This window comes from Liolophura sinensis, chromosome 7 (genome assembly GCF_032854445.1).
Source record: "Liolophura sinensis isolate JHLJ2023 chromosome 7, CUHK_Ljap_v2, whole genome shotgun sequence".
NCBI lineage: Eukaryota > Metazoa > Mollusca > Polyplacophora > Chitonida > Chitonidae > Liolophura > Liolophura sinensis.
This window is the reverse complement of record NC_088301.1, coordinates 44,598,832-44,620,768: the sequence shown is the minus strand read 5'-3', so window position 1 is coordinate 44,620,768 and position 21,937 is coordinate 44,598,832. Positions and strand designations below refer to the sequence as shown.

Genomic DNA, 21,937 nt, shown 5'->3' with positions numbered 1-21,937 from the left:
GTTAGTAAGCTGTTGCATTGTTTCTGATGTTGGTGCGGACAGGGGAAGCGCTTAGGGTTACAAGTTCCCGCAGGCGATGTCAGAAATGACCGACTGTGGCGCCAAATCCGGAGCTAGTGCTTATAATTACACTTAATTAGATGATATTCTATATCCCTTTTTGTCGTTCCTGGCCAGAGCTAGATTTGAGGGGAGACCAGTGGAGTAAGACCGCCGCATGGGGAGCTCGCCACACCCCTGGAGTGTGGGTGGGCACCTCCCACCAGATTTCTCTCCACAGCCACTTTTAGTTGAAAGGTTACTAAAAAGTGACAGCTCATTTCATTGATATCATTGGAAAATTGACAAAAGCATACGTCAAAAATCAATAATTACACGCTTCCGGAGTCGTTAAGAAAATCTCCTCCCATGCATTCGCCATCACTGCATGATTAAATAAACCATGTTTATCTTTTTCGATTATTCACTCTGTTCAACAGAAATGATTGAAAAAGAGCATACAATTTAAGAAACTAAACTCGAAAAATTAAGTATAATCCGAAGTATTTTACTTTTCTTCACAATTGTACCGATGTTATCTGCCAATTCAATTTTCAGGTTGATGTTCTATATAGCTCTAGTGTATTCATTACATCTGATATATGCATACACCCTTATCAAGTACACAAGCAATTGCCTGTGTTAACTGTTATACTGTTGGATCTTAGATGAAGCTAACCAGTGTTTCAAGGCAAGCATTAAGGCATGTGGACTGCGATTAATGTTAACAATTTGCCATTTGTCAAGTGTTACTTGTTGAATACAGTGATATTTTTTTCATTTCAATTAGACGTTGGCTTTGAGGAGCTGAATAGCCCTAGAAGCAGTACCCACTCGATGCCCATTTTGAGGGAAGCACTTGTCTCGCAAAACCCGGGTATAACTGCGCTATAATCTCACTTACATGCAGCCACTTCAGTGTGCAAGAGGGTGTGTCGGAGGGGCGAGTAACTATTGTGACTGGTAGACAAGTGGGGATCGTGCCGAAAAGCAAATATTATCCTTGCGCTGTAATCTTGTTGCATTAACACAGGATTAAGTCGGTGAGATCAACGTGGAGGACGAAAACAATATTTTTTTGTTTTGTTTTGAGCGGTTGAACCCAAAGGACAACAAGTTCATTTAGCTGTAAATACTGGTTAAATTTGCACAAATTTGGGCCACTGGATAGTTTCAAGAATTCTGCATGGTATAAACAACTGAAAATTACCTCACGATTACAAGCAGATAACATTGCGTCGCTAGTAGCTGAAAATCAAGATCCTTGCAAATATATAAAACACAATGTGAATCCACAATAGACACAGCAGTGCTCATGCGTGGGCGCTCTATAAATACAACCTCACCTCTTTTTTAAGGACATGCATACACGTGAAAGAAATTTTAATACAAAAAAAAAGAAGAACAGAGAAATGTATAAATATACACATAAAGCCATAGAAAATTATTTTGTTTCCTCTTTCTAATAGGACACGTCCCGCCTAGTCAGAAGTAGTTTTCGTGTGGACTGGTATGCAATGAATGCGTGAAGCGGACATTATGCATATCATTGGTCTGAGATTGTGCCCCGTAGCGACTCAGGGTAGCGGTGTGTTCATGTCATGGCTGAGAGACTGGCTATGCAGCTAGCCAGGCAGTGTCAGAGCGCTCCAAGTGCCGGGGATATAATTTGAACGTTTTAAAGAAACGGGTGGAGGAAAAGGCGCCGTCAAGACGGACTTGTGACTTCCAACAGTCTATAATACTCCGTTTGGTATACAAAATGCACTGACACGTGAACCACATAGACTATATATTTAGTTTCGAACTGCACATTCAAAATACCCCCGTAGGGTGTTTAACCTCAGACGTTTTTTTTCTTTCCGCTTTCGGGATAGGACGACGAACATTTTTTTTTCTTTTTTTCTCTTTCTCTCCCGAGTGTTTTGGCTCTTCAAAACATTCTTCCCTGGATTGCTGCGTTTCACATCGCAGGAGATAAAATTAGTATATATATATATATATATGAATATTAATGAGCAATCCGAAAATAACGGATATATTAAAGAGGATGTTATCAATTCCTGCACTTCAGGGTTATTCCAAAGCGGTATCAAATTTATAGTTTGGGAACAGGCGAAAAAAATCAACTGTTACAACAGATTTTTAAGTATATACATCTGCGCTTTGTTTTCGTTAAAGTCCGAAAACATGCGCATATGTACATAAGCAAAAAGGTAGGTAGATTTCATGGCCGAGTATCTAACCTTTCAAACATAGTCGTTCAGATCTCTATCGGGCAGTAAACCAGCAATGGTGTTTGTAGTGGTGGAGTTTATCTTGATCGGCACAAGAACCAGTCTTTCATCTCAGCGTGGCGACTCGCGAACGACCAACCTGTCTACAGCCAATAATCAATAAAATCGATCTATCTTATAATTGCATGTATCGAACTTTAATCTACAACTTCAGAGTGATATGAACAAATCTGGTGGGGATTTTTATGATAATTCCTTGTACGCTCAACTGGTGTATGCATATATAGGTTGCCGATCTTTCTACAGATCTCCCTTGTCCTCAAGGAAAGTTCGTTCACTGGGGGTAACTTGTTAAGCACACAGCATCCGTATAACATACTGCAATGGAGCTTATGGATCGTTATGTTCCTTTTTCTTTTGAGGCTACTTTATTAAAAAGCAGTGTGAAATGAAGCGACTATGTGTAAAGCAAACAGGTATTGTGAGAGAAGGTCTGCCTTTTTTTCCAGCCCTTGTCGGTGTGGTACTTGTGTTCGGGCTATTAGCCTGGCCTCATCATCACCACAACAATGGCTGGTTGACAGATCGACACACTTGAGTAACTGCGAATAAAAGTTCCCGCTGCCTGGCTTTAGCTAAAGATGGGAGAGGACGGACCCTTCACAACCCGAAAGCCATGCGCCTTATAAATACTGAAGGCTGAAAAGGCGTGGCTTAAGAGCTCGCCCCCTTGTTCATTTTCGCTCGTCCAAATCCGCTCGCTCTTTGCGTATACCGTCCCTCCATAGTATTTACGGTTGCCACAAAATGGCTAACGTCATGCGGAAGGGTAATTTATGTGTACAAGAGAGTTGTTAGTTTACACAGCGCGGTGATTGACACTTCTTCAATTGTTGAATCATCGAGAGTATGATATTAAACCAATCAGGGCGGAGATCTCGCGGCCTGCGACGCCATTATGTCAATATCAACAATGTAATGCGCATCATGATTGGTCATTAATTCGTTTGTCGCGCCATAAGTGTCTCTACTCTCTGGCTGTCTGGCGCCAGCGGGATGGGAGAAAGTGCCGAAAACAGGCTCGCAACAAACGCATACTTGTACTAGGGTGCGTAGAGTTCTCACTCCCTTTATTCACGATATATTAACTCAGCCATCACATCTCGTAGCCACTGCTACTGGGCGATGTCATCACCGCTACTGGGACCGGGAAAAACTTGGAGCGGATTGACAAGCATGTAAACGGAGGTGTTTTTAATCTTTGGAAAAATTGGCAGAACCCAGTGGAAAAAATACGAAGTGAGCGAAATAGTAGGATTCAACTTGTTTTTGAAGAAGTTAGCCTTTTTTCATTCCCACACTGTAGGCCTACGCATGGCTACAAGCGCATTTGTCTGTGTGCGGAAAAACGGAGCATTTGTCAAGTCTCGAATCCAGCCACTCAGAGCGCAGCATTTGCATTGAGCACGTGGTCTGGGAACTTGTCAGTCAAACGATACGGCCCGTATATACGGAGTTATCAGCGAAGAGAGTACACACAGCGTAAATATGGACTGTAGCTACCGGGTGTATTATCAAAAGATGACAGCGACTGTTCGATGGTAGATTAACCTTTCCGATTATATCAATGTTATTTTCCGTGAGGTGATCCTTGCTTTTGCGATTGGCTCTTTGATGGAGTGTGGATGATAAGCCACAGACAATTCTTACTTGATGATTTTGTGTGTGTTTGACTGATTGAAAATCAAGTCACACTCTACTATTTTTCACAGGAGTCCGTTTTTTTCTGTTATTTTTACACTTTTGGATGTGTTTTTTTACCTTGTAAAAAGGGACATTTCTAAAGTTTGCTCTAAAGCAGCTTGTGTGATTTCTGTAGCAGAAATTATTTTTCGATTTGCTTTAGGAAAAGCTTTTGATGCCAGCATGCTATTGTGTAGGCCAAATTGCCGCTGGACGTAACCACGTGGTCTTAATTACTGACTTCCGTGCGAATCTATTTTATATTTTCTCTTAATAAGTCACTATTTGCTTTATGCCTAGCGCGTCCGTCTGTAGATCTTATGAAAAATTAAAGTGGCGATGCCGCGACTACTTGTATGTGCCCTTCATTATTATCGAGAGTATCCTTATTCATCGGGCCCCGTCTAAGCCACCCTGATTTATTATTTAACCCCAGACAAACGCTATTGATCCATTGATCCCACTTTGTATTTATATTTCTTTACTATTGCAGATCATTAACGACTGTAAAGAGGAGCACAGTGGTTAAGATATACAGAAGTGGAAAGTGAGAATACTTCCACACCTACAACGACTGTGGAATATTTACTCCCTTCAAGGCGACGAAAGGCAAAGAGACTTGTGAAGTTTTTAAGTGCGGCTCCCATCAGCTGTCTACTTGAGATCTAGCTTCAACCCAGATACAGCCAGACTGAATAAGCTGGTTTTGTTTTACATGTCCCGAAGCTAAGAGGTCTTAAACATTAGAGTGAGTGTATCATAGGTATATACGACCCAGCCACCGCATAGTAATTTCACCTGGCTGTGAGGAGCGACAACTCCACTCAAGAGCGACAAGCCCTACAAGTGACACTGTCTTGATGGGACTTGAGTGACAACGATTAGCACTACACCACTCCGCCACAGATACGAACTCGGCTTGTTACAGATCTGTTTGGGGATTTCTGCTAAGTGTTTACTTGTACTGCCCTTTTACAGTACGAGGCGACTTTGATATTCATAAGGTCGCTGACTCTAGGAGGGGTTCAAACACTCTGTCAATCGCCCCGTCTCTTAACAAGACAGGGGTTCGAGAGTTAAGTTATATCTCAGTGGTTCGGACTGTGACCTAACCAGACCTGCCTAATCATGATGGGTGATGTGGGTTCAGGCGATCAGCAACATGCTTCGGCCTGGTACAGGGCCGACCCCTCAAGAGTAGGCAACGCCTTGGACGCCACCCCCGGGATTTTACCCCCAGAGGACATGGGTGATATGTTTTTCCCACACTCTCTGGATAGCCAGAACCCGCATATTAACGCTGCTAGTTACTATGCTAGTCCCGCGGCAGCAAGGGCTGTTCACAGCTACAGACCTTCCCCACACGGTAAGTCTTTCGTTATGTTGTATCATTCACTTTTTACGTATGACAACCTTAGTCACTTGTTTAGCAAAGTTTCAGAGATTTCCCTGTAACGTTGTTGCAATTCAGTATGACGAACTTTTGCAGATCTTGGTCCACGACCGGCTTCTCGAACAGAAGCCCGCAAATAAAAAACATAAAACAGAAGTATATCTCGAATTAAAGTGCGGGATCAAATTGCCGTGGCTTTTATACCCCAACATTAATTCGCCTAAAAAAAAATCACATCGGCAGTCTCTGGAACTTAAGCCACGCCATAATTGGATAAGTCTGTGACTCTGTGGCACAGCTCAGAATTTATTTATTTAATTATTTTTCTTAATCGACTGTGTAAAAAATGACCGGGTTTACTTTAAAGTGGGTATATATGTTTAGTGTATATATTTGCTATATTTTTATGCTTTTCAAAAATTCATTTTCTCTCAAATTAGTTTGTTGTTAAAATGCATCGGAAACGATCAGATATTATAAAATACATGACCAACCAGGAAATGTTTTTATGTATTAAAATGTGTACAGATTGTTCCTTTAATAAATGTAAAGCTGTGAAATCTAAATTATTCTCTAATTATTCTGTGGCCAAAATATACTATATATAGTCTCAAAGCTACGGAAAAAGTCAAAGCTTCAAAGTCTCTAAGCTTCAAAACTTGATGACAGTTTTGTAAGAAATTCAGCCTAATCACAGCTGAACTGGGCACAAATATGGAGAATATGTGTGAGCTATTTCGTATGTGTTTTCCAACAAACTAAATATTTTTACTGGTACGTTTAAATTTAGCGACTTTAGGAGGTCAAAGTAAGCCCACATTTTGCAGTGACAACACTATAAACTAGCCTCGTAGATGGGGATTAAATTCCCTGAGAATTTATACACATTAGACGGCCATATGGAACTCCCGTCTGGGACATATATGAAGGCCCAGCTGCCGGGAGTCGAGAGACCCGGCCGCCCGGGGACCTTCATTCTCAACCCTACACTCTATTTCGGAGGATTGAGTTTCTATAAATTGCAGAGGCTATCCGAACAATTTACGTTTCCATTTATTAAAGGGTATTGGGGTCTCTTTTTTTTTTAAATATAACGTTAAGCGCGTTCATAAATTGTCGCTTCTCAAGAGAATAAAAGGTTAATTTTATAAATCTTACAGTGGCAATGAATTTAGTAACACTGCTGAGACTTAAACTCTACCATGGTAAAATGAATTCTGGAGAATCTATTAGTCAAAACGATAGCACAAAGAAATAAAATAGGATAGGGCTATATATATATATATATATATATATATATATATATATATATATATATATATATATATACAATATTAAAAAATATGTCAAAAATATAAATATGTTCAATAATATATTTTTAAAATAAATCATTTAACAATTTTGTCCTGCACCCAAAAATGATATATTTTCCTTATTGTAGATCTTTAGTATCGATTCATTCAAGGGAAAAAAATTAGGCAAAACTTTATAGAGGCGCTAATTTGGCTTGAAGTGTCAACCGCTTGGAATGTCCAAGACGTTTGCTGGGAAAGATGATAGGCGATACCCCCTCCCATGTCACTGCGGCGATGACAGGGCAGGGAGGGGTAGTGGATAGAGGAACTGGGGCTTAATAGGGAAATAGAGAAGGAGGGAGGGGGAGGCACTTCTTAAAGCCAGACTCCTGCTTCTAAAACCACATGGTTTACAGAGCAGGGATTCAGTTACAATTTTCTAGACGGAAGTGGCATTCTGAAAGACGAGCAAATCCAACAAGTGGCAGACCTCGGTTTGGAGCCATGCAGTCATTTAATTTGAGGAAATTTAACTTGACGTATTTGGGGGATATGTTCACTCTCTCAAACGTTTGACTGGGCCGAAGACTATAATTGCCCGTTTAACGCACAAATATGCATAGACACACTTGAAACTAAAAGCAAGAAGCATCCTCAGTCGTATTAGATGTTCTTCTACATCTGAGGCCATTGGCGACCGAGGAAGGGCTGGAGGGTTTAACTTTAAAGTCGCGGGACTGTCAAAAGATTTGGCTGGAGTAGAGACTTCCGCGCAAATGGTCTGGCTTGCAGGAATGAGGTCTTGTATTTAGGGTTAATTTAGGAGCCTACTTCACTTATGGCTATGATTTGGGGATAAATGTCTATATCACCCAAGGGCCGCTTGACGCTGTATTACAAAGTTTTCGTGACATGGCCATCAACCCTATATCCTGATTACTAATCGACCAGTACGTCTTCCAGCGTGAGGGGCGCACGTGGACAGTCTGTGGTAATCCGTGAGGCACGACTACACCAACTAACGGGAATAAACAGTTGCCTAATTTATTAAAAATGACAAACGCGCTACATATTACCTACACATTATTCCTCGGTATAACAATTACACCTTTCCCTGTAAGCCTTTTTTCTCCTGAGATGTCTGGCGGTGTTATGCTAGTGAATATTCAGTAGAACATTAGGGCAGACTAATAGCGCTTAGTCAGTATTTTTTTTTTCACCTGGCCATGATAATCATTAACTCTATTCATGATGGCCGATCTCGACTTTGTCGTACCTGTACAACGTCGTTGGATATGTTCTACAGTACTGACTAATTAATTCAGGTTTAAGTGAACCAATCATGTTAAACACATTATCTATAATTCTAACCACCAAACGCCAATATCTTAAAATAACGCCAATTATAACATGATGACTATCTCCGTAAAATCGACTAAACGATTTTTCATCTCCTTGTAAATTATTTTACATTTACCACTTCTAATAAACCAATTTGCGGCAATCCACCCCTTTTGCCAAGTTTATTAAATTACTTAAGAGTTATTATTTTAGACGTGTTAATATTATTTTGCGACATTTGTAAAGCCTAACTGAAATTTAGGATGAATGGCTGTTCTTCTGTAACAGTGGAAAATTTACCACAGATGTTAAATGAGGTATAAGGGAAGGGGTATTACGGGAAACCAAATGTCAACTGTATAATAATATGATTTCTGTGAAAGAAAAAACGTTTAAAGTGCGGCGTCATAGTGAACAAGTTATGCATACCGTAAAGATAATTTTACATAAATGAAATCAAAAATAAACCATAGTTTATATTAGCTGCGCAGAGCATATCTTAAGAAATTCACACGACATCTTATTTATGCTATATGCTGGTCGCGTGACGTATTAATATAATACCTTGATTTGTTCCATTTTGATACGATATTTGTATGCAACAGATTATGGGTGGATGCTACACTGATTTATATCTACCAAGCACACACACAGCAGTGAAAGTAAAACAAGACTGTATGCATGTTTTTCTCAGGTATAATAACGTGTTTATTAGTTTTGCCACGACATATCGTTTCACACGAAAACTATATTAATTTGTTTATGAGCTGTGCGTCATAGGGCACACAAACCTGAAGTACATGTATGCCAAATAAAATTTTTGGATTAAGATTTCTGTACAAGTAAAACAACTGCTTTTTGCAGTAAAACCTTTTATGTAGAATTTTGTGTCAGTATTTTGTGATTGTGACTTCTTGGCCCTTTGAAAACGGATATATTTTCACTTCGGAAAATTAAGATAATTTTGGAGCATAGATCAGCTCTGTGTAATATAAATTAACCCAAAGAGCAGATATGGTTTCACGGTAACATACGTCTAGAAGAAAAAGTATTATTTCTGAAAGCATTTAATTTCAAATTTCCGACAAAGATTCGTCGATTTTTTGTAGCTGGTACATTTGACCCTTGTTTACACAAGTCATCTTGTGAACTCAAAACAGATGACTCTTCGTCAGACCTGCTGTGTCTGTGTATAATTCGATATATTCCAGAGATTTACCGAAACGGTGCGTATGCTTGGTTTTAGCTGAACTCATCCAAGTGTACTTATGCAAGTGGCAGGGCTGTCACCCGTCGCTTCCTTCCCAATGCCCCCTTCTCCGCAAGCCTAGGTCTAGTGACAACGCAGCCGTCTTAAATCCAGAGTTATCAGGCTCTGGGAAAGCTTGACGAACTTAACACCCATGTCTTAAAAACTCGCGGAACAGTGCGAAACCTGTCAAATTCTATAACGCATTCCTGCTCTACATGCTGCACAGTCGCCTGGTGTAAAGGGCTCTTCAACAATTAGCTCGTAATTAATGTAAATGAATAACAGTTTAAGATGATTTAGGGATATGAAGGTCTCCGATTTCGTTGGGTTTCATTGATTAGATATCTCTCGCTTTACTCAATTTTCCCTATTTTTACTCTATTTTCGGACAAGAAAGGTTTCCCTGAACAGTGTTGTAATATACCACATGTTTGAAAAGAAGTAGTATGAGCGAGGCAGGTTTGAAATACACAGACAAAAGTATAAGTTAACCTTAGTTACGTACCTATTAGCTCGACGCAGAAAACATTAATAACCCGTTTTAAGCATGCATTTGGGATAAGACTGTATGCATGTTCAAAGCATTCGTATAAGCAAGTGCGTACATATGAAGGCAGTGTGCATTCGGGACAGTACAACCGAGATTTACAAAACGGTAGCGCCTAAAGTGACAACTGTTCGCACCTTATAAATGCCAAACAATAACCTCAAAATGTAACCTGTTTCGCTTGTGGGTTTCAATTTAAAGCTGTCTGTGAAAAACAATGTATATTGTTAACGGTATGCCCCCAAAACATAAATTTGCATTTTAAATTGTAGAGACGGACTACCAAGATGATTATTATAGATCTGCCAACTGCAACTCCAACATGAGGCTACTCTTTCAGAAATGTGAGCATTTCGCCTCAGAGGTTATACTTTGTCTTACCCTGAGAGCTGTTATATAAGCACTTGATTTCACTCCCGCACCACTTACACAGTTACATTATGTTCGATGCGTTCCTTTACTAAACACTATTAACCGTTTCGTATGGTAACTACCTGGTATTCTGTAGTAGCCTGTAACGTAATAATCACATTATCCCAGCTAACTGCAAACTGTAAACATGTTCCATTTAATAACATTTGATTACACCAGCATATAACATCTGCTGTCGTTCAACCGGTAACCAAACCTGATGAAATCAAGGCTACAATCTTGTTAATTATAAATTGAGGCCTTACTTGCTTTCTGAATTAGGGAATGAAAAAAATGACTAATTGTTTTATAAGATTATTAAAAATTACACTTATTTTATCGCAATAGCTTTCTCTGTATTATGTGTACTTTTCTAAATATGACAAATGCATTTGGTAAAACTATGCAGGTGTCCTTAATCTATGTAACTGCCTGTATTTTAAACTCATTTTGTGGCTACCCTGAATGGTTAGTTTTATTTTCTGTTTGAGAATAAGTCGCAATAATCATTGTCAGGTGAGTCTGTGTATCCGTATTATTTATTCTTAATGTTGGAATCTTTGGAAGAGAGATTGTCACGGTCGCTTATATTTTGTACAGTTTCAGGAGGCAGCCAGGTTTGCAGACCACATTTTCACAGTCCTCTTCACCCTTGGATCCCTGATAAGCCCATGGTTCCGGCACACTCTGCCAGCTGGATGAATCCTTTCAGCAAATCCCTGTCCCACCCCAACCCCACAGGCCCTCTGTCTGTCCACCCTGCCACCTCCATTGCCACATCGTCATCATTCAACTTTCCCCCTACACCCCCTAAAGATGGCAGCCCAGACGTAAACGGTCACCCCACAGGAGCTGAGTACAACCAAGAAAATAAACCTGCGAAAGACCTGTCCGACAACAGCCTGTCCGTACTGAGTTCTCACGGTGGATCCTCCTTAGGGGGACATCACCACGCCATGTCGGCCTATCCTACCTACGTCCACAGCAGTGACTATGGGTTCCACCCTGCGGCCAGTGTCTTCAAAGCCACGTCGTCCAGCGTCCCCAGAGCCAGGAGCAAAACCAGATCCAGCTCAGGTGGGTCTTTCATTTCAAATCATCTAGGTTGTAAACAGCTTTTTGTTATCTGCTAATGGGCTATGTTGGTCATGTGTGGTTCTGCTTTGTTGAACATATATGTGAAAAGTTTCAGTATAGTATGGAATACTTGTGAATTTATGTGTATATGTACAACAAGTATAAGACTTTTTCTTCATGACACGTTTTAAAGGCCACCCAGACTAGCTGATAAGAACTAATTCTTTGCCAGGACTCTCAAATGTCTTAACCAGGTATTATTGTCTATCAGCTTCGAGTTGCTTTAATTGCAGATCTTGTATCTCTAATTATGTTAATCATCGCCAATAATAAAATAATATAAATTACACCTCTGTGGTTAACCTTAAATGAACCCTATCTTCCTCTGTGTCACCCGAAATCATTTATATTGATCTCTTTGGAGTGTTGGCCCCTGTGTTGCTCCTATCATTGACCGCGGGCTTAAGCTATCAGTTGTAAAGCACGAACCTTTCTTGGGGCTTCTAAGGGAAAGCAGGGAGTGTCATTAAGCCAAATCTGAAAATCTGCCATAACTAGTTTTTAATCCAGCCAACATGTTTATATATCAACAATCATTGGTTTGCTTTCAAAATTCCACAATATTTAAATATTTAGTACATAGAGTAAGTTTTAAAACAAACCAGGCTAGAAAGTCAAAGTTCTTCAGGGTAACGTTAATAAATAGAATCCATCTTCGTGTCTGCGCGTGATTGATCCAGGCATTAGCTTGAATCGGCGAGCAACAACTTTGTAGTCCACAGTAATGTGTCCCCCTGACAAGACATTTTCACACATTCTAATATTGAGTGGAACGGTACCTCATTGTGGCGAGTGATTAGATTCCTTAAAGTCTCTATTAATTTTACTATTGTTAATTCTTTTTCCGGGCTGTCTGAATGCAGCTGTTACCTATTTTAAATGACACAAATCAGTTTGCTTTGTCCCAATTTCATTTACTCTCAATTGTAGCATGGATTCTTAATTTATATTTAAAAATAACTAGCAAGTTGATGTATACAAGCTTTTTATTTTTGTGGCACGATAGCTTTCCTGTCCCACAGTTATTTTTGCTAATCAGTGTTGTTGGTTTTTTTTTACCATTTTGGACACAACAGCTTGCAGCAACAATTACAGTGTGACTGTGGGTCTATTTAACATGTATAGCCATATGTTGAGTCAATACAAATCACGCTGTGAGTATTTTATGCGAGCATTTCCTGGTTAAGTCCATTGCGAGTTCTGTTGACTTGTGATATTCGTAACGAGATCAGATTTTGTAGTTAAAGCGTATCAAACGAAAACTCGACATAGAAAGAATATAATAATGTAGATTAGATTTGTAGTAATAAAAACATACATATATATATGTATTTACGTCTTGATAGCGTTAAAACTAAAGGGTTCCATGTTTTATGAAAAGCATATGTTGTATATACAAATCGAGTCTAGATGTTGACACACTCTTTGGATGCATGTCACATTGAATGAGAATAAGAACATACATTATCTGGCATACAAATGACACTTATCTCACACCGACACATCACGATAGAATACGGGACAGACTCGGCCTGAAAACATTAAAACTGCAGAAGGATTTATTTCCCAGACTGATATTTCTCTCAGCTAATTTCTAGTATGTAAACAAGACACCATCGGCCGGTAGTACTTCCGTGTGGCGTGCACGCGATGGAGTGGTAGACTGTAGCTGGAGTCACCCGATGGCACGAAGGTCCCACACTGGTCTCTCAGCCCCATACTCCTTAAGTATGACTACTTAGGAGATCCGTTTTTCGGCGGAAGCAGTCTATGTATGAGCACTATCGAAAATTTTCTGACTACGGTTTGCACCTTGTACTTCCAATTGTCGTCTTAGCTATAGACGGCAAGACAATGCCACTTGATTGTATAGGTCATATTGGCGGCGTCGAAGAATGGATGAACTTTCTACCAGTTACTATACTAATCTGAAGTGGGTTGTTGATAATCGAATCGAGTCTGAGTACAGTCCTGAGAAACTGTTGTACTGACTATTGGGTAACTATACATGTCAATAATAGTCCAATCATACAAAACCAGGCAGAACATAGTATTGACAAATGTTCTTTCTTACGTCCTTCTAATGTTTAACGTCGTTTGAATGCGGAATGGTTTGAATGATAAGTGATGTCGTTCTTCTCATGAGATCGATTTATTATACATTCAGTGTTCCCATGATTATGAAAACTATTATGGCGTACAGCACACCTCGCATGACCCTCCATGACCATGCTGAATATGGATGGGGCGTGATAACATCTTTAACAAGTAATAAGTTTATGGCAGACACGTCATAATGAATAGACACCACTCGTTTCTCTTAATACATTTTTTCGTCACAGTCCATGTAAACGGAAAACGGGCAAAAATTAGTGTAAAAGGTGAAATACTGTGGGTAGTTCAACGGACATGAATATGCGATTTTTATATTAGTTAAACAGGCATAATAAATTACGAAGTAATCCCTTTTAGCAGCCTGTCATGTGATTTCCGGTCAAAATAGAAACACCCAAACAAAACACATGCGGCTTGGAAGATTCAGGTAAAATTTTAACGACGGGAATTTTGACCTCCATAGTTTTAATTATCAGGATTGCCTTTGCTACAAAAGAGATCAAGCTTCCTTTTGTCAGATTAAAAAAAACACATGTACAGTGAGGCTAAATCCCAAATATCATGCTTAGCCTTAGCTGAATGCTTGCAAAAACATTATCACCAAGTCGTTATTGAAAACTGCGAGGTCCCTTGGTATGCAAGTTAGTGATCACAGAAGATATTAATTATTACAAATGGCGCCATCTCTATGCGTCCTTATAGCGACACTTTCAATTAATTGGGAGTTGAAAGCGCTGGTCTCTCGATGCTTAGCGAAGTACACACAAAAGCTTTGTACTAGTATATAAGATAATCCTTGTGTCATTTGTGTGCATTTAGCCCTTTGCCCAGAAAGCATATATGGGCCAATTGGAAAGATTTTTTTATGAATGACGCTCGGGGCCAGTGTGCCGTGTTGCTAGTAGTTTGAAGTGTTTGATCTCGTGTAGTTTATCGGGATCTGATCACTTCTGTCTTGTTGTTATTTCACGGAGGCTCAAATAGCCACAAAAATGAATTGGCGAGTTTGGTATTCATATAGTGTGTCATGCATAGTTTACGACTACCTCATAGTCATAGCTCAGATGTCTCATCTCGTATATTAACACCCTGGAGCTCCCATCTTTGGATGTATGCAGCTCATCGTCAAATGAAAACAATTCCTTGTAATAAAAAAGAAGACCCGAACGCTCATTCTGATACGTTTTTAGATTGAAATTGTCTTTGATATTTAAATAGCGACATTAATTATGTATTTGAAAAGCGAAAACATTGTGGACATTTTTTGGCAGAAAGCATTGTCAGTTGTAAAACGTTAGAGATGTTGAGTAATGAGAATAAATTGGGGATGCTATCCCAAAGCTGCTGTGATTGATGAGAGGTTAGTGCGATCATAAACCGCAGTGATACTTTGACAAATAGAGAGAGCTCTAAGCCACCTACAGTGTGCCTTGCCAACGGCGGTTAGCCTGTAGGGAAAGAGCAGGAAAACCACTGAAACAACGGAAGGGGGGAAAGTAGGTCTTATAAAGAATATCTTCTTTTCCACATATACAGTGTGCTGTTTAATAACTGGCTGATAGGTGAAAAAAATGCAATATAGCTTTAGTCCTGACTAAGTCAACAACACAGGCTCGGAAAATCATCGCAGCACGCTTTACTATACAGGTCATCAAGGCTGAGTTTCAGCTCCACGCAACGCCTGGCTTCATTATAGATTTTTTATCCCCGATGATAGTATCTAAAGCTGAAGATAATCGTTCTTAGCATATCATCCCAAATACCACTTGGCAGCAATCACGTGCGCCCGTTCTCAATAGCGCGTAGGTTTTGGCCTTAGGGTGTCTATCTGGAAACATTTGTTCTGTTTTTCCACCCGAAAACTGCCAGGTTGGATGTAAAGACAGGATTGATGTGTGCAGTCTACCAATTGTCCATTTCCTTTTTTCATTGTCTTTAACAGACTAGGTTTGGTTTATGCCGGATGTGATCAATGATTGACCTTACAGGTTACTATTGGGGTCATATTTTAGGTACCACAGGGACAAATAACATTCGGGTTCCTTAAGTGTGTGTAACTGGTAAGCAAGCAAACTTCGGCGAGTCTTGCCGCCAAAATCAAGACTGTCAAGCAGCTCCCAATATCTGCCGCCTTAGAGAACTAAAGGAGAAGCTTTGCTATTGACTCGGCTTCGAGTATTTTACAAAGCTGTTTACACGCCCTCACACTTGAGTCTGACCTCGTGCAATGCCACACATAGAGACATATTTAAAAACCTCGCTTTGTACTCACTGCACAATCAAAACCTACCAACACGTGTTTCATACATAAAACAGTCAAACACGAATAGTCTATATAATTCGTCTATAAGGGCATAGTAATATTACATGCTGTGAACACATTTGATGGTGTAAGGAAATTACATATCATTTGGCAGTTTAATTAGTTCAATTTGTATTTCTTTACATTTGTAAGTTTCTTATATATTTGTAAGTTATATATATATATATATATATATATATATATATATATATATATATATATATATATATGATGGGAATTCTATATAGTTATATATGTAAAAAATACGGTACAGGAGGAAGGTAACTCGAAACAAGTGCATTTTGATACGCAGTATTACATGTCGAATCTTTGAGATAAATGGGTATTGTTAAGTCAAAGTGTAGTTGTTTGTGGTTACCTTGCGTCTGTATTATACACAGCTCTTCCATAATATCTTTGCAATATGCTATAGTGGTATGCAGTATGTTAATATCTTGATTGGTTTAGCGCCATCTGGTAAAAGAACACATGCATGATAACGTAAGAACGGTCCAACTGAAGCTTACATACATGTCAAGATCACACTCCACCTTCCGCAAAGATGTTCCATAATTCTATGGGCGTCATCATGTATGTCGGCTCTGATTTCGTATACATAAATATCGAATAATTCAACCAGTTTTTTTCCTAAGTCAACACTCAACAAAGCCTCCTTTATGAAAAGTTTTTTTTTGAGCCAAAGTGTCTTTTCGGAATGTTTTTGGCAATACTGAAGTATACATCATAGGCTCAGCGGTTTCCATAGCAACAAAAGAGTTCCCTTCCACCCACATCACCGCGTCTGTCGACGTCAGATCGACCTCGTGTGACCCTCGCTCAATAAAATCTACAAACAAAAATAAAATAAAGTATCCAATTTTCTTAAGAAAATATCATAAAGTATGCACGATGTAGCATTCATGACACTTGGTCACCTGTCGGTGGTGTTGCTGATAGCAGCACACATTTAACAGTATCGGTTTTCGGACATGTGTCAGGGACGACTGGTTCTAAACCAACCGTACCACAATAAACTGAAGGGCAGTCACTATGGGGACCTTTAGACAATGCCATGGGGAAAGGTTTCTCTGTGTTCTCGGTGTTGTATAAATGATGTTATACCATTGTGTTGTTAATCTGTATGTTTGGTGGATACTTAGACCGTATTAATTAAAATATAGTACTAGGACTTGTTGTATATCATGAATTTCAGTCTGTTGTTTTATTCTGTAGACGTAAGAAACAGCTATATTTGTTTATTTAAAGGCTTATTGTTTGTCGTGTAGAAATAAAACAGGTAGTATTTATTTTTTGTTAGCTGGGATAACACTCCCTTGGTAAAGCACGGATTGGTGCTGAAATGCTCAGAACTCTTCTCTGCGCTATACCAAGAAAGGTTTACCCCATATTACAAAAAATAAATGTTGATGCTAACCTGTTTTCGCCTTTGTCTCATTTGCAGAAGGTCGAGAATGCGTCAATTGCGGAGCCACATCAACACCCCTGTGGAGAAGAGACGGCACCGGGCATTATTTGTGTAACGCATGCGGACTGTACCACAAAATGAATGGTTCCAACAGACCGCTTATAAAGCCAAAACGAAGACTGGTGAGAGTGCTTAGTTTTTGATTTTTTGTCTATTATCAAAGTTTATGTTATTTCTGAAACTTATAGAATATTAGCATTAAGGGCAATTTTTGTACAAACCTTATATATAGATGAAAATCGTAAATAACCAAACAAGAAGAAAAAACCCAACTTTTAACAGAAATAATTTTGCAAAAAACTGATTTAAATATCTGATCCGCATTTTTTGGAGTACTGCACGCTATCATCTCATTTTCCCCAACAATGTACCCATGTTTGCAACTGAGATACGGCCTGATTAATGACGACCGACTAACTTTGAGTTACTTTTGTTGCACTGTATTGAACAGACCATTGTTCTATCATGTTATTACCATTGGTCGCTGGCGTCTCCATATCCGGAAAACCTGTAAAACCTTGGTCACTGTGGGTTTGATCTTCTGCAGATGAGCCCTCTCTTATGATAGCAAATGAAAATAATTGTATTGCGTAATGGAAAGACAAGTGAACTGTAGATCTCTCTTCTGATAGTGGGATGATGTTAACCAAACTACAGGAGTAATCAAGTAAAGGCATTTCTCGAGCACTTCTTTTCCATGTTAAAATTTACAATCTCATCCAAAGTTATCAACGTAAATTCGGATTTAGCAGTCTTATCAGTTTAGCCTTAGCATATGTCACACGGACGGTTCACAGTCGACTATTCAGACCAGCAGCACAGTGTCTGATCGTTTCTGGTGGATTATTGTAGAACTGTACGGTTCCGAAACAAACTTATAATATTTCGCCTGGTGTGCCCCAGGCAATTCGTTTAAAACACTGCGTTACAGGGTAATGTAATATATAAAGTCCACTCTGTATTTAACGGCCCGTATTGCATTTATATTGAAGAGGAAACAATGCCAACAGCGTTAGCTGAGACCTGCTACACTTGTACTCTTGGCGCTAATGCTCACCAGCCGGCGCTTTTGCAAGCTAATTGCAGGAATATAATCGGCCCCTCCCCAGGGCGAATAGAGGGTTAACGAGTCGGGCTAGAGCTCGTTCCCTGCAGACCGCCGCCAGCAGTTCTCTCCGGCGGACCACTCCGCTTGTGTTTTATAGCTTATAGTTGACTTTTTTCATCGTCAAGTTGCCATTTTCCCTCCGATCCTGACGCCATCATGTATCCATGTGGTCTGAACTAGCTGTGGTGGAATACGAAAGTTCATGTAACTACCGATCAAAATACCCTCGGAAAAGAGGACGACAGGGTGTTTTGTCTGCTTCTAAATGCTTCAAATTGACTTAGTCGAGTATAGAACAGTTTGATTAAAATTGTTGACCTTTTGATGTGCTGGGCATTTCTCTATGTCGCGTTGAATAACCACACACACAGTATAACTTTGAAGTGAGAATGGCGGCGACATGGAACAGGTTCTTACTCACAGCTCTCCTAGCCTGAGATCTTAGTCTTGTCTAACCTTTGCCACAGTCTACCCTTTTTAATGCGCTGTGGCATGACTGGCGTCGGTGCTTGAAGAATCAAATAAATTTTGTTTCGTCAAGGCAATGTATGCTATCCCATCCTCTCTTAGCAATGTTGGCCACTCACAGACGTTCAGTCACTCCTACAGAGATTTCATTCCTGCTTGTCCAGTCTTTACCCCCAAAGATCACGAGATTTACATTTCCAACGATCATAAAGTCTCGTGTCCTATTGTTAATGTATACCAGAATGGAGCAATATTTGATACAGCTGTCTTCAGGAGGTGACATCATGTAAAATGTTGTAATTATTCTGAGAGGCGTGTTCTTGGACAACTTCCGAACATTATACAATATTTTTGCCTCTTTGGGTTAATCAAAGCTTCTTACACTTAAAAGCAACCAGTGTCCAAGCAGAATTCAGTTTACTTAATTGACGGTTAATTATGTGAATTGTCTTTAGCATTTAAATTATCCCTGTGCAACACAAGGTCGGGAAGAAGTTGGATGATATCTTACGCAAGCCTTTTATCTCATTTCTTTTTAGAAAATTTTAAAATACTGTTGAATGTTAAAAACAGGAGTTTTGTCTTGTTATATTGATCAATAGACATCCAAATGCCCTGTTTTGCCCAATCAGCAGAAATGGAATGGAAAACATACATCAAATGTTAGACATACAACACAGTTGAAATTCTATAAAGCTTTCCCACGTTCATTGTGCATCTGTTTTCAGGAAACCTTGATACTTGGTTTGATAATGATTTACATCCTGTCTAAATGCCTCAGGTAGTATTGGTTGGCTTAGTTCGGCGGAAATTCGATGAATAATAAAATTTATTCAACGCTGTGGGTACTGGACCCGCGGAAACAGGTTAGTTCTACAAATCAACAATGGTTCATGTTGGCTTCGCTTGCCCGTATAGGAAAGGACAACCATCCTAATAATTTATGTGCAATGCTTTAAAACTGAGGAACGATTTATGAAAACTGTCAAGGTGATGAATTTGCTCTCGGCCGTTGACATACCTGGATGCCGTGTTAAACGTTTGCTCATGAGAACCTCAGAGGCGATGGTAATGTGGCGTGAAATTGTATTCACACCGCTGGGGGCCATATTGGACATGTACCGAGTTTCTGGCCGAGAAAGGTGCCGCTTTTCTGCAAAGTTCGGTTTCCCCACCTTGTCACGTTTGGAGGCAGGGGAATGAACTAGATCTCCCCAAAAGTGTTTCGGCCCCAGGGATATGCCACACAGTTTATCACATTGCTTTCTTTTTTTTACCTTTGCTCTCAGAGCCGTCAGTCATAGTGAGTTTTCAAAAAATATGACAGATTTATACGAGATTTTTTGATGTTGCCACCCCAGGGCAGTTATGAATGATGTTAAATGTTTTGCTTACATCGTTACACAGAAAAGCATGGCATTCGTGTCGGAACTCCGATTTCCTTGTAAGAGACACCTGGACGAAGCGGCATTTATCATTACAATATGTGCAGCTATGTTACGGTGAAACTTGCGTTACGTCATAAGGAATTGTAACCTTTGGCTACATTGCTCTAGGCTCTAGGAGAATATTATCCCTCTGTGTATTGGGATATATTGCCAGGTACACATAGTATTTATCTTGTATGCTCTTCACGTTCCCTCAACCTTCGCATCAACTTCTTAACTACCCAAACAAGAAATCTATTTATTCGTGCAACCAACCAAAACACGGACCGTCGCCCTAGTTTTCACCGTAGCGTCTTCATAAAAACTAAGCGTAGGTAAAAACAATAATTTCACATTCAGGGCAATGGGTGCTTATTTGTAATTTACTGCTTCTTTTTTAAATCCGGAATGACGAGTTTTTTTTACACGCTGTAAAACACCGTGCAAAATACGAAGCTAATTTCATGTCAATTTTGCGGTGGGCCTTTTCCATCAAGATAGATTACCATAGTGAAATTAATTTCTCCACATGAATTTTAATATATTTCTTGACAATCTGGAGGGTGAGTTTCTCACTCGGTCACCGGGTACAATATGTATATCAATGATTGGCTTGTATTAGGGCAGTAATTGTGTTATACTCGGATGGTTATTTTCTGCCATCTTTAAAATATAAAACATCCACTGAACAAAAGAAAAGATTATACATTCTAACATTGACTTTTCACCTAGTTTGACGGACGTAAATTATTTTCCATGCCGTATTATTAATCGACCTGTAAAGTTAAATTTTACAAATGTGAGTATAATGCAATTATAGAGTGGAGAGTGATTTGCTGGAATATAAGTAACACCTTGTCAAATGACTGGATTGTCTAGCTATTTGCTATCTCCGCCCCTAATGAACGTAGCATCGCGTGGTCTTTAATTTGCTAATATGAAGAACACATGTTGTGTGAACGAGAACTATTGAGAGGCAGGGACTAGACACTGATCTAGGGGCGTGGAGGGGGTAACACCACAAATTCGAAACAAGTGCAACCTGTCGTTTATCTCCTCTTCCGATCTTGTAATAGTTCCTGATTTTCCTAATGCTCAACCTGCCGTCTTCTCTACTTGCTCGAAGTTGATCCAATCAACTGTCAAGTCTGGAGCACAATCCTCTAGAGACGCTTAATTACTTATCAGCTTCGCTCATGAAGGAGAAGACCGTTGCGTCACCCTACTTAATGCCCTCATGTCTGCAATGCCTGTTTATGAAGAAGTCGTCATTTGATCTTAGGTTTGTAATTTTATACAACAGTTGAGAGGCTGGCTCATCTCCTTATTTCCGAGACATACCACAAGTAAAGCCAGCTCTATAAGTAAAGCTTACATGCCTATCTAATTTTAAAATATACCCATGCAATCGAAGGAAGTGCCACCACTGTTTGATACATCGGTTTATTCAACACACAAAATCCCCCCGAAGCTGTAGCCTGACCTTTTCACTGGGTGAAACAAATGAAACCAGCCCGACCTGCCAGATATTCTTAGTTTTGTTTGCTCTCCCAAGAATGAGATATCTTTGACATTTTATCGAACATGGACGGAGCCTAAATACTAAGTCTTTTGTTTTGTCTTGTTGCCATCGTAA

The 21,937-nt window shown here is 39.6% G+C and overlaps 1 protein-coding gene across 5 annotated transcripts in view; it reads left to right on the top strand.

Annotated features, from left to right (window-relative positions):
• LOC135470390 (transcription factor GATA-3-like) overlaps positions 1 to 21,937 on the top strand; it is a 58,032-nt gene that overhangs the window by 23,234 nt on the left and 12,861 nt on the right. The window contains exons 1-5 of one of the 5 annotated variants that reach the window (XM_064749306.1): positions 3,361 to 3,384; positions 4,513 to 5,385; positions 10,120 to 10,191; positions 10,859 to 11,335; positions 17,275 to 17,420. In XM_064749306.1, the coding sequence (XP_064605376.1) occupies positions 5,148 to 5,385; positions 10,120 to 10,191; positions 10,859 to 11,335; positions 17,275 to 17,420 (933 nt within the window). In that variant the 5' untranslated portion in view covers positions 3,361 to 3,384; positions 4,513 to 5,147. Of the gene's footprint in view, positions 1 to 3,360; positions 3,385 to 3,489; positions 3,576 to 3,805; positions 3,878 to 4,512; positions 5,386 to 10,119; positions 10,192 to 10,858; positions 11,336 to 17,274; positions 17,421 to 21,937 lie in introns of those variants that run through there. The other 4 variants (XM_064749305.1, XM_064749303.1, XM_064749304.1 and 1 more) reach the window with 4 other exon arrangements.